We start from the raw sequence: 18,548 nt of genomic DNA, 5'->3' as shown, positions 1-18,548 counted from the left end.
ACTTGCCTAGATTTATTTATTATATATATATTTTTTCTAACACCAGCAACCATCCAGCTCAAACCCACCAGATATTTCTAATATAACTGGTAATAAAAACAGGTTGACATTTAAAGAATCTGCAGCATTTACTCACTGCAATCTTCGCGACAGGGGTAACATTGCCTTTAAATGGTGAATATCCGAAAAGGGGTGCTTGAATCCTGACCTAAGTAAAGATGTGTTCCATTACAACTTTTATTTAGAAAATTCCATTCCACTGATGTCATGAATGGCATTCATGAAACCAATCAAGTAAAGTGTTACCCGAGTGTATGTGTCTACATTTCAATTTGGTTTGGTAGTTTGGTGAACCACACTTCACCAAACTGTCTCCATGTATGAGAACTCAGTTAATTTGGTGTGTGTACATTTTAATGTGTGCGTCTTTACATTCACTTGCAAATTTATTTAGGTACACCCATCTAGGACCGGGTCGGACTTCCCATTGCCTCCAGAACAGCCCGATTCTTCTGGGCATTCTACAAGATGTTAGAAACATTCCACAGGGATGTTGGTCCATGCTAATGCGATGGCATCACTCAGTTGCTACAGATTGGACGGCGGTACATTCATGCTGTGAACAGCTCATTCCATCTCATCCCAAAGATGCTCAATTGGTTTGAGGTCTGGGGACTGCGCAAGCCACTCAAGTGAACTGAACTCGCAGTCATGTTCCAGGCAATGTTTTTCCACTCCTCAATTGTCCAGTGTTAGTGATCGTGTGCCGACTGGAGCCGCTTCTTCTTGTTTTTAGCTGATAGGAGATGAACCCAGTGTGGTCATCTGCTGCAATAGCCTATCCGACAAGGATCGACCAGTTGTTCGTTTGAAGATGCCATTCTGCAATAGCCCATCCGACACGTATCGGCAAGTTGTTCGTTCCAAGATGCCATTCTGCACATCACTGTTGTACTACGTCATTATTGGTCTGTTTGTGGCCCGCCTCTTAACTTGCCCTATTCTTGCCATTTTCCTTCGACAAGCTGTTTTCGCTCCACGACTTCCACCGAATGAATGTTTTCTGTTTATTGCACCGTTCTCGGCAAACCCTCGACACTGTCGTGTGTGAAAACCCCCGGAGGGCGGCAGTTTCTGAGATCCTGGATCCAGCTCACCTGGAAACAACGATCATACCACACTCAGACGCTTAGGTCACTTGTTTTGCCCCTTCGAACACTCAATAGAACAGTAACTAACGACGCCTGTCTGCATGCTCTATATAGAAAGCCACATTACTCCCCATCTGCAGGAGCGAGCCATTTGAGAATGGGGTGGTGTACCTAATAAACTGTCCGGTGAGCGTCTACGACTGTGCATGTGTGTACATTTCAACGTGTGCTTGTGAGTGTTCCTGTATGATGGGCATGTGTTTGAGTTGTAATTGTCAGTGGGTGGTAGTACAGTTGAAGTTGGAGGTTTAGCCAAATACATTTAAATTCAAGTTTCACAATTCCTGACATTTAATCCTAGTAAAAATTCTGTCTTAGGATCACCACTTTATTTTAAGAATGTGAAATGTCAGAATTTAGAAAATTATTTATTTCAGCTTTTATTCCTTTCATCACATTCCCAGTGGGTCAGAAGTTCACATACAGTCAATTACTATTTGGTAGCATTGCCTTTAAATTGTTTTACACTGGTCAAACGTTTTGGGAAGCCTTTCACAAGCTTCCCACAATAAGGTGGGTGAATTTTGGCCCATTCCTCCTGACAGAGCTGGTGTAACTGAGTCAGGTTTGTCGGCCTCATTGTTCGCACACACTTTTTCAGTTCTGCCCACAAATTTTCTATAGGATTGAGGTCAGGACTTTGTGATGGCCAATCCAATACCTTGACTTTGTTGTCCTTAAGCCATTTTGCCACACCATTGGACGCATGCTTGGGGTCATTGACCATTTGGAAGACCCATTTGCGACCAAGCTTTAACTTCCTGATTGATGTCTTGAGATGTTGCTTCAATATATCCACATAATTTTCTTTCCTCATGATGCCATCTATTTTGTGAAGTCATCTCTTGGAGACAGAACACGTCTCCTTCCTGAGCGGTATGACGGCTGCGTGGTCCCATGGTGTTTATACTTGCGTACTATTGTTTGTACAGATAAACGTGGTACCTTCAGGCGTTTGGAAATTGTTCAAGGATGAACCAGTTTTTTTCTGAAGTCTTGGCTGATTTCTTTTGATTTTCCCATGACGTCAAGCAAAGAGGCACTGAGTTTGAAGGTAGGCCTTGAAATACATCCACAGGTACACCTCCAATTGACTCAAATTATGTCAATTAGCCTGTCAGAAGCTTCTAAAGCTATACCATCCTTTTCTGGAATTTTCCAAGCTGTTTAAAGGCACAGTCAGCTTAGTGTATGTAAACTTCTGACCCACTGGAATTGTGATAGATTATTTCACTTATAATTCAGTGTCTATAAACAATTGTTGGAAAAATTACTTGTGTCATGCACAAAGTAGATGTCCTAACCGACTTGCCAAAACTATAGGTTGTTAACAAGAAATTTGTGGAGTGGTTGAAAAACAAGTAAATGACTCCAACCTAAGTGTATGTAAACATCCGACTTCAACTGTATGTGCATCAAATTGAGAAAAGTAGTACATAAAAACACTGATTTTGGTATGTTATTACATGATTGGTTGAAGTTATTACATTATTCATCCACAAAGTTGTTACTCACCGGTTCATGTAATAATTAGAGGTTAATAGCGGAACATTTTATTACGTTAACCAGCAAGTTATTACATTAACCCGGTTTTATTACATACAAAATTGAAAAGTTATTACATTAACCAGTATATTACATTAACCGTTGTTACAGTGCTGGCTTGGATACTTTCTATTCATTGTCCTTTACAACATGTTTCCAGCAACTATTATAGTGGATATGTGACCAGGCTAGTCCAATACAGCTTGGCTCAGTAGTGTAAAATAAGTACTAGACTGTTAATGGATTCACCTGATAACAATGCATTGGTTTCGGGGTCCCGTGGCTAACCTTCCCATCATGGACTGGTAGGCTCTGTCTGCCACAGCGAATATATGAGGAGGTAGCTTGCTCTTCTCATGGTACTTATACCTCTCTGACACCTGCACAGATACAAGGGGGAACATCTTTACAGCCATTGTCTACAAATAGTTTAGTAGATTTTTTTTTTTTTAAGATTCCTGGTCAGTTATGTCACCTAAGATAATAAAGGCAAGCATAAGTGCTAAAGCCTCAATATTAGTTGGAGCTATTCAAAAGTCCCAAAAACAATTGCAAGTTCAGTGTCTAGTCCTATTCCAAGAAAATAAGTTATCTTCTGGGTTGAAGTGCCATTATTAATTGCAATATGCCAACTTTAATGTTTTCCAGGTTATAGTGAGTCAGAAGATAACTAAGGCAGCTTTTAGGAGAAAGTTTGCCAGCACAGCTTAATGCTTATTGGTCTTGTGGGAGTACTTACCTCTTTCACATAGAGAGGGAGGTATTTAAATGGATTTATGGCCACCAAGATGTCCCCAATGTAGGTCTTGTAGAGATAGGTGGTAGGAGGGAAAGAGAGAGAGTTTACTAGGTTACTGGCCCAACACTTTAACCGCTAGGCTACCTGCCGCCCAATTAATGTGTACTGTACTTTCAAACACACACATCACTCCAGTGTCACTGCATAGAGTCAATGTCACTGACTCTACGCACACACACTTCTACACACGCTGCAGCTACTGTCTATTATCCATCCTGTTGCCTAGTCACTTCACCAGTACTTACAGTACATGTACATATCTACCTCAATTTCGTTGTACCCCTGCACATCAACTTGGTACTGGTACTCAATGTACAGTGCATTCAGAAAGTACTCAGAACCCTTAACTTTGTCCACATTTTGGTTGCGTTACAGCCTTATTCTAAAATGTATTAAATAGTTTCCCCCCTCATCAATCTACACACAATACCCCATAATAAAAAAACAAAAACAGTTTACATTTTTGAAATATTTATACAAATAAATATCACATTTGCATAAATATTCAGACCCTTTACTCAGTACTTTGTTGAAGCACATTTGGCAGCGATTACCGAGTCTTCTTGGGTATGACGCTATAGCTTGGCCCACTTGTATTTGGGGAATTTCCCCCATTTTTCTCTGCAGATCCTCTCAAGCTCTGTCAGGTTGGATGGGGAGCGTCACTGCACAGGTATTTTCAGGTCTCTCCAGAGATGTTCGATCTGGTTCAATTCCGGGCTCTGGCTGGGCCACTCAAGGACATTGAGACTGGCCCAGAAGCCACTCCTGTGTGGTCTTGGCTGTGTGCTCCATTCATCTTTCCCTCAATCCTGACTGATCTTCCAGTCCCTGTCGCTGAAAAACATCCCCACAGCATGATGCTGCCACCACCATGCTTCACCGTAGGGATGGTGCAAGGTTTCCTCCAGACGTGACGCTTGGCATTCAGGCCAAAGACATCAATCTTGGTTTCATCAGACCAAAGAACCTTGTTTTTCATGGTCTGAGTCCTTTAGGTGCCTTTTGGCAAACTTTAAGTGTGCTGCTGTGCCTTTTGATGAAGAGTGGCTTCCGTCTGACCACTCTACCATAAAGGCCTGATTGGTGGAGTGCTGCAGAGATGGGTGTCCTTCTGGAAGGTTCTCCCATCGCCACAAAGGAGCTCTGTCAGAGTGAGCATCGTGTTCTTGGTCACCTCCCTGACCAAGACCCTTCTCCCCCAATTGCTCAGTTTGGCCGGGCTGCCAGCTCTAGGAAGAGTCTTGGTGGTTCCAAACTTCTTCCATTTAAGAATGATGGAGGCCACTGTGTTCTTGGGGACCTTCAGTGCTGCAGAAATGTTTTGGTACCCTTCTTCAGATCTGTGCCTCGGCACAATCCTGTCTCGGAGCTCTACAGACAATTCCTTCGACTTCATGGCTTGGTTTTTGTTCTGACATACACTGTCAACTGTGGGACCTTATATAGACAGGTGTGCCTTTCCAAATTATGTCCAATCAATTGAATTGACCACAAGTGGACTCCAATGAAGTTGTAGAATCATTTCAAGGATGATCAATGGAAACAGGATGCACCGGAGCTCAATTTCAAGTCTCACAGCAAATAAGGTATTTCGGTTTTTTATATATTTGCAAAAATGTCTAAAAAAACTGTTGTTTTCACTTTGCCATTATGGGGTAGTGTGTGTAGATTGATGAGGCAAACAATGTTATTTAATCCATTTCGGAACAAGGCTGTAACGTAACAAAATGTGTAAAAAGTCAAGGGGTCTGCTTTCCAAATGCACCGTATATAGCCAAGCTATCATATCTCATTTTGTATTTATTCCTTGTGTTACTATTATTCTTTTTTTATTTGTTGTATTCTGCATTGTTGGGAAGGGCCTAAATAAGCATTTCACTGTTAGTCTATACTTGTTGACGAACCATCTGACAATTACAATTTATTTGACTAAGGTTTTGTTCTGGCAGCAAACAATGGCATGAATTAAAATGACATGTTGATATATGACTGAATATTTGTGTTGTTCATAGATCCCAACCCTTCAACATTGTTGAGTTTTTGTTTGCTCAGAAAACTTGGGGGGCCAAATAAAACCACTCCCGAGGGAATCAGTTACGAAACCCTGCCCTAACCCCTAGCACTAACGTTAGCCCTGCTAGCTAACCTTAGTGTTAGCCACCTAGCTAACGTTAGCTACAACACATTAGAAATTGGAATTTGTAACAGATCATACTTCCTTTTTCAAATTCGTAACATATCGTACGAATTGCAATTCGTAACGTAACATACAAATTGTAATTCGTAACATATCATACGAAATGAATGATGGACATCCACAAATTAATACCATGCGAAAACGTAACATATCACACTAAATTAATGTATCGGATTTACGTACAGAACAATAGGACATGCTCTGAAACCACGTTGATTTCCCCAAAACAGTCACATGCACATTTCAAGTCTGAACATGTACTTACATAGATGCGATCTTGTTTGAACCGTTGACTCAGGGATTCCAACAAACTTTGTTCATCCAAATCTGACAAGGCTGCCAAATCTTCGTGGAAGAGCCCCTCCATTTCTTTCTAAATCGTATTTATTCGATAAACTCGGATGCAATAATTATATGTAACGTTACTGGACTATACTGAAGCTTGATAAAAACAAATTAATTTTCCTTGGTTTTCTGACATTAAAATCCAACATATGCGCCTAAAAACGACAGCGGTGTTATGTCGTAAAAAGGCTACTGTGACAGCAGTGCACACAGCGTAACTGAACTGAGTTTACTCTACTCCCAGGGGAGTACTGAAGTTAAAAGGCGTGCAAAGCAAGGGTTCCCTCTCTTTCATTGCTATACTGTATCATTGGGACGTCCAACCCTGACGTCACCCCGTTGAAATTGAAATTTATAATGGTTAAAGGAAAACTCCCCCAAACGATATTTTAGTATTTGTTTCATTCGTCAATTGTTGATATAGTCCAGTCATATTGCCTTGATTGGCGGCTCGCAGTAATATTTATATTTTAAATGTACAGACTACCAGGGTTGGGGAGTAACAGATTATATGTAATGTGTTACACGTACGGGATTACAAAAAACGAACTGTAATTTGTTAAAATACAAGCAAAACATATTATAATCCGATTATAGATTCTTCGAGGATTACTTTGAAATTCAGAAAGGATGTTTGTGGAAAAAATCTTTGACACTTCTCTGTTTTCTCAATGAAATTCAAAACAGCATTGAAAAAAGGCGTAAAGTAAATTTGTTCAACGTGAGCGATCTGACCATAAATCAGAGACCACTATGATGACACCATATGTGTTTGATGGAACGCGGGAAAAGAGCAGGAATAGGCGTTTGTAGGCTACAGTCCAAGCTGTTTTTCAATTGTGCGACTGCTGTCAGCATCCAAAGATTATCCAACTTGAATTAACGCTTGGAAGTAAGGAGGACAGCAGTGGTCAGCTTTTTACCAAAACAGAGGCGAGGCGTTCCGTTTTGTTATTGTTTCATCTGTGGATTTTCCCTTTAAACATATTGTAATGAAACAGCAGGGAGCAGGTCTCGAACCCTCGAGCCCGAGGTCCGGCGCGCTATCGACCGTGCCGCAAAAGCATGCTCGTCCAACAGAGTCGATTCACTATTATCAAGATATCAAAGTGTCACCAACAAAAAGGTAAACAATAGACCCATAGCAAATGCAGAATATGGCATTAATTTCTCACATGTATATAGCACCTTTCAGTAGTGCTCAAAGCATGCCATTCCATGTAACGCAGCATTTATTTTTCAACTTGAATCAATGAGCCCAATCAGTCCTCCATGACAACAAAATCATAAACAACAGAGCAGGGCTGGCTAATAAATCCTTACTTTTGGGGTTATGCTCAGGTAAAATACTTTGGCTAATCTATACTTCCAAGTTCTATTTTTCAAGAGGTATTGCATTCATTGGAATGACTGGAATTCTGATAGACTTTGGTTTTTAATGTAAAGATATAATTTTTTCGTATTAATATATTTTTATTTTATTAGGCAAGTCAGTTATGAACTAATTCTTATTTACAATAGCGGCCTACCCTGGCCAAACCCTAACCGCTCTACGGGACTCCCAATCACAGACGGTTGTGATACAACCTGGAATCGGACCAGGGTCTGTAGTGACACCTCTAGCACTGAGATGCAAAGCCTTAGACCGTTTTGCCACTCGGGAGCCCATGTGTAGTAGAAACTGATGGGTTAGAAGAAGCCTACATAACCATCCCATAATGTAAAATGTAACATCCATATATGGCCACCTATGTAAACTTTAACATGGATTTATCCTGCAATAGATGTGTTCAATTGGTAACATACATTTTTGTCTTCTTCTAATGCATTTTAAGGGGAAAGTAATCTAAAAGTAACTGAATGTAATCAGAGTTTGAACAGTGAGTTTGGGTAATCAAAAAGTTACATTACTGATTACTATTTTGGACAGGTAACGGATTACATTTAACAGTAACTGTAACGGATTACATTTAGAAAGTAACCTACCCAACCCTGCAGACTACCCAATACAGCACAATTTCAAATAGTTTCTAAGCAGTCAAATTACACAAACACAAACTGCACTATTTTGCTTGCCCAATAGGTGGCAGTATAATATGATGTTGAGCTGCTGCATCAACATCTGCAGTTGAGTAAACTGTTGCCAGGCTCTCAACAAGGCTAGATACAGAGGCGGGAGGTGGAGAGCAGAATGAAGGTTTTGGGCTGCATCGAAGTCAGTATTTATCCCCATCTTTGGTCGAATCAAACTACCAATCTAGTATAAATAATTCATGCTTATTTCAGTAACAAAGATGCAATTCTAAAACAAATTAAAGGACTGCAACTAATCGGACACAACCATAATAAGAAGGGTTGAAGAAATAGGAAAGTACATTGGTAAGGATCTAAACGAGGATATATCAGCGGCTCCGTGTTTCAGAATAGCATTGGACGAACGCACAGATGTTTGGGACATCGCTCAGTTATGCATATGCACTGGTTCCCGAAAGATGAATCTAATTGGTAAGAAATGTTGTGCTTACTACCACTGCAAGAGTCAAATGAGAGCAGAGGATGTGTTGAATGCACTTCAGACCTTTATGGATGAGAACAATCTGAACAGGTCAAATCTCGCATGTGTGTGCCCTGATGGAACCCCAAATGTGCCTGGGAAAGAGAAGGGACTTGTCGGGGTAATGAGAAGAGAGAAGGGATCCCCCAACTTCGCTGTGTTTCATTGCATCATACATCAGGAGGGACTCGTGGCAAAACTCAAGAACAGTGAGTTGAAGAATGTGATGCAACTGCTTGTACAAGTGGTCAACTGTATTGTTTCAAGAGCACTGAATCATCGGCAGTTTCGTGAACTGCTGCAGGAGTATGAGACAAAATACAGTGACTGTCACGACTTCCGCCGAAGTCGGCTCCTCTCCTTGTTCGGGCGGCGTTCGGCGGTCGACGTCACTGGCTTTCTAGCCATCGCCGCTCCATTTTTCATGTATCCATTTGTTTTGTCTTGTTCCCTGCACACCTGGTTTTTATTCCACAATCAATTCATATGTATTTATCCCTCTGTTCCCCATCATGTCTTTGTGTAGGATTGTTTGTGTTACGTGTATTTTGATATTGTGGATATTGTTACGCGCATTACTTTTTGTCTATGTTCCGGGTTTTGAGCACATTTTATGTATTTTGTGCTGTCATTTTGACCGGAATAAAAAGTGTGCCTGTTCACTACATTCTGCTCTCCTGCACCTGACTTCGCCTCCAATACACACTCCTAACAGTGACTTGGTGATGCACAACGAGGTGAGATGGTTATCTTGTGGCAGAGTACTTGAGTGGTTTTTGAGTCTCCTCCCCCAAATACACAAATTCCTCTCAAATAAGAAGACTTGAAAATTCCTGAGTGGAAAATATATTTGGCCACGTTGACTGACATCACTTGCCATCTGAGTACACTGAATCTCCAGTACCAAGGGAAGAAAAAAGTCAGGTAACTAGCGGTGGAATTGGGAGAGCAAGTGAAGTGGTTAGAGAGTAGCCTAGTGGTTAGAGTGTTAGAGTAGCAACCGGAAGGTTGCGAGTTCAAACCCCTGAGCTGACAAGGTACAAATCTGTCGTTCTGCCCCTGAACAGGCAGTTAACCCACTGTTCCCAGGCTGTCATTGAAAATAAGAATGTGTTCTTAACTGACTTGTCTGGTTAAATAAAGGTACAATTTTAAAATATGTTATAGAATAGAATGTGGAATATAAGATTTTACATTGGTGTGTTCCCAGAGCAACTTTTTACTCTAAAATGTCATCCCTGCAAGTAACATGCTGCGTGTTATCACAGCGTTCCAAAACAAAATCACAACACTGTTCATATCTCAGAACATTTGTGCACTTCCCAAAACTCATAGCAGTCACCACAAATGACCCAGAACCTTTGCAACATTTAAACTATGATGCATTGTGGAAGTGTTGGAGGAGCTGAGGAGGGATTTTGTATCAAGATATTATGCTATTGTTATCATATTGTTATCATATAGAAACATAATGGAATAGTGTACATCATATTAGCGTCAACATACATTGTTTCATTCAATTTCACATAATTTCGTATTTCATTTTTGTTACATGTTATATTGGGTCAACCTTCATTTATAATGATCATCATCAACAGTGTACGCTAATATGCTGTAAAAAGAAGATTTTTACATTTACAAGACTTGTGTTCATAAGAAGGGCCTGAGATCAAAGTCAATATTCAGACCACCAGGGGTCAATGTTTTTAGATAGGATATCCAGTAAGCCTCTTTTTGTAGTAGTGGGATCTCAATGTTACCTCCTCTCCTTGTTAGAGCAACATGCTCAATGCCTGTGTATTTGAGGGAGGAAATGGGATGGTTAGCTTCAACAAAGTGAGCTGCTTCCGGATAGTCAAATGTTCTTACACCTGATTGAGCTGCGGTGTTCAGCTATGCGTTGTTTTAATTGTCTTTTCGTTTGTCCTACATAGGCTTTTCCACATGAACAGGTGATGAGATGGATTACTCCCTTGGTCTTGCATGAGATGATACCCCTAACAGGGATCTTTCGACCTGTATGTGGGTGTCTGAAGAAAGACATTTTATAGTGCTATTACACTGTGCATTATACACTGCTCAAAAAAATAAACGTAACGCTAAAATAACACATCCTAGATCTGAATGAATTAAATATTCTTAAATACTTTTTTCTTTACATAGTTGAATGTGCTGACAACAAAATCACACAAAAATGATCAATGGAAATCAAATGTATCAACCCATGGAGGTCTGGATTTGGAGTCACACTCAAAATTAAAGTGGAAAACCACACTACAGGCTGATCCAACTTTGATGTAATGTCCTTAAAACAAGTCAAAATGAGGCTCAGTAGTGTGTGTGGCCTCCACGTGCCTGTATGACCTCCCTAAAACGCCTGGGCATGCTCCTGATGAGGTGGCGGATGGTCTCCTGAGGGATCTCCTCCCAGACCTGGACTAAAGCATCCGCCAACTCCTGGACAGTCTGTGGTGCAACGTGGCGTTGGTGGATGGAGCGAGACATTGTGGCGAAATCTGCTCGGAGCCTTCACCGTGCACTGCCACTTTAAGAGCGCATGAGCAGTAAGGAAGGAGGCGATAAAGAGAGTTCGTTCAGCTCTTTGGGGAGGAGCTCTTGGGTGGCGCGACAGTTTGATTGTGTGTGTGCTGTGCTGCAGAAGTTTTGTTTGTTTTCAGCGTTTGTAGATTATAAAGTATTTAACTCAATCATCGGTGTGATCGCTTTAGATCGTGGTTGTTTTTGTTTGGGACCGCGCCCGTTATGGATCGCATGGATTAGTAGCAACATTGTTGCGCGAAGCTTTAACAAGCAAATCAACAAACCATCGGACAGTCAGACACCGGCAGGCCTGAAGACCACAGCTAAGATTTCTCTTTTTCTCTCTCTTTCTCTTCCCTCTCGTTCCAGTGCTTTACCCTGCAACAGACTCTATTTTTCAAATGCACTTCCCCTTGAAGTTCATTAGAGCTGGACTATTATTGCCCTGCCAGAAGTATTTTGATGGACATTTTAGTTAAAAGGGAGGTTGCTTGCAAGTTGTGTATTGTTATGTGAACTGTATTGAGGTGAGGTGTACTAATGACATGTGGCCGAGAAGACTGGACATTTTTAAGGCCTTTGTTGTGTCGATGAACCCCCCCCCCATTCATACCCTCTGCACTCACCCACTAGAAAATAATACAGATTATTGCAAATCCTATGTTGATGACTGGGTTCGTTCTTGTATGAAGTTGCTGTTGAATTGCTCTGCCATTATTAGTATTAGTATTATTGTATGAGGTATTCTTGTTTGGGTTACCCCTGTGCTGTGATGTGGGTTTTATATGGTGTGTATTCTCTTTTCTCTCCACTGGCTATCTGGTAAACAGGCTACACTCTAGGCAGTCTCTTCTGCTGATGTGTGTGGGTCTGGTAGTGGTACTCTGTCTATTCTACTCTTTTCCTTTCGGCATGGTTAATACCTGCCTGGCGCCCGAACAAAATCTTTCTATACCCCTCTCAAATAAATACCGCTACAACATGATGTCCCAGATGTGCTCAATTGGATTCAGGTCTGGGGAACGGGCGGGCCAGTCCATAGCATCAATGCCTTCCTCTTGCAGGAACTGCTGACACACTCCACCCACATGAGGTCTAGTATTGTCTTGCATTAGGAGGAACCCAGGGCCAACCGCACCAGCATCTCTGAGGATCTGAGGATCTCATCTCGGTACCTAATGGCAGTCAGGCTACTTCTGGCGAGCACATGGAGGGCTGTGCGGCCCCCTAAAGAAATGCCACCCCACACCATGACAGACCCACCGCCAAACCGGTCATGCTGGAGGATGTTGCAGGCAGCAGAACATTCTCCACAGCGTCTCCAGACTCTATCACATCTGTCACGTGCTCAGTGTGAACCTGTTTTCATCTCTGTGAAGAGCACAGGGCGCCAGTGGCGAATTTGCCAATCTTGGTGTTCTCTGGCAAATGCCAAACGTCCTGCACGGTGTTGGGCTGTAAGCACAACCCCCACCTGTAGATGTCGGGCCCTCATACCACCCTCATGGAGTCTGTTTCTGACCGTTTGAGCAGACGCATGCACATTTGTGGCCTGCTGGAGGTCATTTTGCAGGGCTCTGGCAGTGCTCCTCCTGCTCCTCCTTGCACAAAGGCGGAGGTAGCGGTCCTGCTGCTGGGTTGTTGCCCTCCTACGGCCTCCTCCACGTCTCCTGATGTACTGGCCTGTCTCCCTGTCTCCTGCTAGCGCCTCCATGCTCTGGACACTACGCTGACAGACAAAGCAAACCTTCTTGCCACATCTCGCATTGATGTGCCATCCTGGATGAGCTGCACTACCTGAGCCACTTGTGTGGGTTGTAGACTCTGTCTCATGCTACCACTAGAGTGAAAGCACCGCCAGCATTCAAAAGTGACCAAAACATCAGCCAGGAATCATAGGAACTGAGAAGTGGTCTGTGGTGACCACCTGCAGAACTACTCCTTTATTGGGGGTGTCTTGCTAATTGCCTATAATTTCCACCTGTTGTCTATTCCATTTGCACAACAGCATGTGAAATGTATTGTCAATCAGTGTTGCTTCCCAAGTGGACAGTTTGATTTCACAGAAGTGTGATTGACTTGGAGTTACATAGTGTTGTTTAAGTGTTCCCTTTAGTGTATAACAACATAAAATCTCTACCCTCTAGTATAACTGAATAGAACTATATTTAGAGACCTAAAGTACATTTTAAATGTAATCCATCTAAAATATGCCAGGGATTTTTGGGAGATCAAAAATCATAAGTGGGATTTTTTATATATATTTCACAGAGCAAAACAATCACTTAACAAACAGTTGACTTTTTCATATCAGTTTATTTTTCCATGTGCTTGGACAACTTGGAAGAAAAAGACCATACCAAATTATGAAAATGCATTTATTTTCACGTTTGTACAATAAAGAACAAATGCAAACATTCATATCCAAATTTAAAAACGTAAATCCTTTCAACAATCTATTGAATTGTTTATAAGATAGACTTATTTGAAAAATAATTAACTTAAAACCAGTGGAGGATGGTGGGAGGAGCTATAGGAGGACAGGCTCATTGTAATGGCTGGAATGAAATAAATGGAACGGTATCAAACATATGGCAATCACATTTGACTCCGTTCCAATTATTTAATTCCAGTCCTTACAATGAGCCCATCCTCCTATAGCTCATCCCACCAGCTCCCACTGCATAAAACATGGCATTGTAATTTGAACATGAATAAGTGTTTAGGTTTCTGAAAAAGAGAGTTGATCAGTTTATACGTCTGAGACCAGTTTGAGGGTTGATCAGATCAGTCCTTGTTACAAAATTCAACATACAATATGCAGGCATTATTTACAGTTTGGTTAATGCTCATCACCTGCTAACTTTGTCAACATCCCACAGTTTGTAAACCAAAAAATATATGGATAAGGCATGGGATACATTTTCCTTTTTTATTAAACCAAAATAGAGTACAACATTTAAAACATAACACATTTAAACACAATCCAAAACAAGGCTTGAGGGTGATGCATCTTTACTTCATCTCAAGAGTTGGTACCTGCTCACTTCCTTTTCTTGATTTCTCTTTCCTGTGAGGTAAGAAAAAACATGTAAACATTTCAGTGTAATCAAATCTTAAATCTGAATCTAATAATTTCCAGAGTTAACATACTTATTGATATTACCATGAAATCCAAAGATGGATTCTCACCCCTTTCCTTCATTTAGTTTTACTGTATTGACTTTGTAAGAGTACATTGCTGCACCTTTGCTTACCTTTGGACAACAAAAAGAACAATAGCAGAGATCACCGCCACTGCGAACACAATTCCTCCTAAAATACCCACAATCAGTCCTGAGACAAACACAACAAAGACAGTTAGGATTAAGAACCAAAAATACAAAAGCAACTCTTTCATAACCACAATATAGCTCAATTACAAAGATTATCATCAAGATATTAGCTCATTTCTTATCTGTACACAAAGGTATTGATGCACCTGCATTAGTGGAGCTCTCATCTGGGTTGGTTCCTGGTTCCATAGCACCACCAAACCTTCCTGCTTTGGCTGCAGAAGAATAATTTCTCACATGAACGGGACGAACAAGCATAATGGAGACAGAGTTGCAATAACGCTGTGGAGGAAGGACCTCTAATGGACTAAGAAGAACAGTCCAAACAGTTAGCCAGGTGAATGTCTGTTGTAAAGGACAATTGCACCTTAATGATTCAAATGCACTTCAACGTCTACAAACTATTTTCATACATAAACGAGCCTTTACACGTGGCAGTAGAGAAATATAGAATTGTGTAGGTTCATTATATTGAATATGATGGGTTGTTGATTTTTTTTGTGCATATTTAGGTATATTGCCATTACCTCAGAGGAAGAGATGAGAAATAGTGGCATCACAACAATAAATAGTGAACTGACCCATGCATGTCTGCAGACACTGCTCTCGGGTCTCGAAGCGGTTGCCATTGCCCTGACAGCCGCTGTAGTGGAAGACACGACAGTTCCCCTCTTCTGCGTTGTAGTAGTGCATCAGCAACATAGCAAAACAACTACCATGGTCCACTGGGAGGCCACACACTCCATCTGAGAAAGCAGAGAGAATAGATGAGGAATATGAATTGGTTTGACAAACTTCTATGAACAGCTCAACGATTCCTCTTTAAATGGATGGATCATTTTGAGAGGTTAGTGTAGCATAATAATCAGATTATAGGATTGCTGTGTATGCTGTCTGTTTGCTTTTTATGTGGTTTTGTTAATATCTTATATTTTATGTTCATGAATCCTCTTAGAGTCTACACCTAACAAAATGGCCGCCATACAGCAGCCGCTCTCCCTCCCCACCCTCTGTAGCAGCCTACCTGCAGCTGGGTAGAGCTCTTCAAACTTGTCAGAGCAGGCATTCATACACTGCCTGTCTGTGTTGAAGCGGTTCTCATTCCCTTCCAGTCCTTTGTAGAAGAAAGGAAAACAGGCGCCTTTTCCCTCATTGTAGTAATACTGCAGTTGTTTGTCGTCTTCCTTTCCCTCCATTGCCTTCCCCTCGTCCATCTTACTACTGCAAAATGGCTCTGACAGAAGATGGCCACTTGTCAGTCACTGAGTAGTTACAGTACATGTTCTCTTGCCAGTTTTGACAGAGTTCTTCAACAGCAAAAATACAGTTTCTATTAATGATTTGCAAGTGCATTCTAAATCTAAATTGAACCATCTCAGCTGTCTGATTATTTTTTTTATTTCTGAGTCTGACACACCTGCGATTGAAAAGCAAGGTTTTCCATTCCTAGCATCATCTTCACACTTCTCTCAACATTTTCTCAATATTCATCACAATCATATTGATAAATGATCCCACTCACAAATGTAACTTCAGCCTTACATTGGATGGCCTTCAGCCTTACAATTCATTCATAATTCATTCATTTCAGAGAAAAAAATACAACATTATTTACAATACTAGACTTAGTAACCTTGTTTGCCTTACTTTGCTTATTTTGCTTTGATATAACTGGACATAAAGGAATTATGACCAAGTAGGAGCTCAGTGACCTGGTTACAGTAGCACACATACTATAGTTAAAGCAGTCAAAGCGATTAACAGGGGTTCGTAGAGAAAATGCAGGATGTTAAAGAAACAGAATATACTCACTCATGGACGAAGCTATAGGAAGCATAACTCCAAGTAAAAAGACATGTAAGAGTGGATATGCCATCGTTTTGACGCTGGTAGGCCAAGACTGTAGATTCCCCCAACAGAAGATGTCAAGTTTATTTTCAAATCCTGTTCTATGCGCTTCTGTCCACAGGCAGGGAACGTCCTTTGGACCCCTTATCAACAAGTAGGTTTTTATTACCTAGGAGTGTCTCGCTGTCGGTCACAGACCCCATGGTTTCAGTCATAAAACATGGAAATGACTAGCAGTGTTCATGTTTTTATTGTAGTTGAGTAATCAAGCATTTCACAAACAGAAATTGAGAAATAAAGAAGCCTATCCCCAACTACAAGACCTTATGGTTACCTTTCTTGTATCTTCAAGTAAATATTGTCCATTTTCCAAATGTAAAGTCATGTGCAGTGGTTACATTGAGCTTGAGCAACCCAGAGCTGAGCTCCTGAACCTAGGGTCAAAAAGCAGGATAGAAAGTAGGATACAAGTACTAACCCTAACCTTACAATGGGAATACATTTTACTTACAGAAGTAACTCTATCCATAGTCATAACCCTTAGCCCAACCCTATTTTCATGTACAGATCCCAGTTCAACCCTAGCCTCAACCATAACCCTAACCCCAGCCTCAACCATAACCCTAACCCTGGCTTTCTGCTATTGAAGAACTGTGGAAACTGGCAAGAGAACATGTACTGTAACCACTTTTGTTACTGACAAGTGGCCTTCTGTCAGAGCCGTTTTGCAGTCGTAAGATGAATGAGGGGAAGTCAGTGCAGGGAAAGGAAGACAACAACAAACTTCCGTATTACTACGATGAGGGACCAGGCGTCTGTTTCTCTTTTTTTCTACAAAGGACTGGAAGGGAATGAGAACCGCTCAACACAGACAGGCAGTGCAAGGAGGCCTGCTCTGCCAAGTTTGACAAGCTCTACCCAGCTGCAGGTAGGCTGCTACAGAGGGTGGGGAGGGAGAGTGGCTGCTGTACGGCAGCCATTTTGTTGATTCTACATCTAACAAACAGGAAGACCATATGACTATGCAAATTATACAGTGTTGCATTGGTGTATGGGTTTTTATTATAATGTTTAGGATTAGGCACCACAGGCTAAAATGATATTTTTGCATCTACCTGTACTTTTAAATGTTGGGGCATTTTGGTCCATTAATATTAGTATTTTCAAAAAAGTAAAAAATAAAAAGGGCAGGTTTACCCTAGCTTCGTGTCCACATCCTGGTTCAACCCTGGCCTCAACCACAACTCTAACCTTAGCTAGCAGTTAACCCACTGTTCCCTGGGCGCCGAAGACGTGGATGTCAATTAAGGCAGCCCCCAGCAACTCTCTGATTCAGAGGGGTTGGGTTAAATGAGGAAGACACATTTCAGTGGAATACATTCTGTTGGACAACTTACCAGGTATCCCCCTATCCCTTTCATGGACACATCCCGGTTCAACCCTAATCCTAGTCTCATTCACAACCCTAATCTAATCTTGGCATAACCTAAGCCTTATGTTCCATTCCTGTGTCAACCCTTACCCTAACTCCTCTAAATAGGGCCCTGACTCATTGGATAAGGACACCTTATGCTATTTCATAAGAATGGATTTGAAGTAGATTTATTTATAGGCATGGCCACACTAAAATGATTAATCATACATTTGGGATGTGGTTGAACTTGAGCCAAAAATGGCAGCAAACAAACAAAAACACATCTGTGAGTAAATATACTTTCCAATTTTTCATTCTCCTTTTACATTTTTACATTTTACATTTCCTCCATCCGAATGGTTTATTAGGGCTATCATACAGTTGAAGTAGGAAGTTTACATACACCTTAGCCAAATACATTTAAACTCAGTTTTTCCACAATTCCTGACATTTAATCCTAGTAAAAATTCCCTGTCTTAGGTCAGGTAGGAACACTGCTTTATTTTAAGAATCTGAAATGTCAGAATAATAGAATAAATAATTATTTATTTCAGCTTTTATTTCTTTCATCACATCCCCAGTGGGCCAGAAGTTGACATACACACAATTAGTATTTTGTAGCATTGCCTTTAAATTGTTTAACTTGGGTCAAACTTTTCAGGTAACCTTCCACAAGCTTCCCACAATAAGTTGGGTGAATTTTGGCCCATTCCTCCTGACAGAGCTGGTGTAACTGAGTCAGGTTTGTAGGCTTGC

General features: G+C 41.1%; 2 protein-coding genes across 2 annotated transcripts in view; both read right to left on the bottom strand.

Annotated features, from left to right (window-relative positions):
* Window positions 1-6,362, bottom strand: part of LOC135562399 (unconventional myosin-VIIa-like) — a 32,983-nt gene extending 26,621 nt beyond the window's left edge. Inside the window, exons 1-3 of the mRNA XM_065004797.1 lie at window positions 6,021-6,362; window positions 3,496-3,561; window positions 3,006-3,136 (exon numbers count right to left, since the gene is read on the bottom strand). Of these exons, the coding sequence (XP_064860869.1) occupies window positions 3,006-3,136; window positions 3,496-3,561; window positions 6,021-6,122 (299 nt within the window). The 5' untranslated portion in view covers window positions 6,123-6,362. The remainder of the gene's footprint in view (window positions 1-3,005; window positions 3,137-3,495; window positions 3,562-6,020) is intronic.
* A 7,197-nt stretch (window positions 6,363-13,559) lies between these two features.
* Window positions 13,560-16,515, bottom strand: LOC115101208 (tissue factor pathway inhibitor-like). The gene is made up of 6 exons (XM_029620515.2): window positions 16,343-16,515; window positions 15,555-15,764; window positions 15,112-15,276; window positions 14,677-14,745; window positions 14,453-14,531; window positions 13,560-14,265 (listed from the first exon to the last, which is right to left on the bottom strand). Exons 1-6 carry the CDS (start codon window positions 16,404-16,406, stop codon window positions 14,211-14,213), a joined length of 642 nt encoding a protein of 213 aa, XP_029476375.1. The 5' UTR covers window positions 16,407-16,515; the 3' UTR covers window positions 13,560-14,210.
* Between the last annotated feature and the right edge of the window lie 2,033 nt (window positions 16,516-18,548).

Source organism: Oncorhynchus nerka, linkage group LG19 (assembly GCF_034236695.1).
Source record: "Oncorhynchus nerka isolate Pitt River linkage group LG19, Oner_Uvic_2.0, whole genome shotgun sequence".
Lineage (NCBI taxonomy): Eukaryota > Metazoa > Chordata > Actinopteri > Salmoniformes > Salmonidae > Oncorhynchus > Oncorhynchus nerka.
This window is presented reverse-complemented; position numbering and strand designations above follow the sequence as displayed.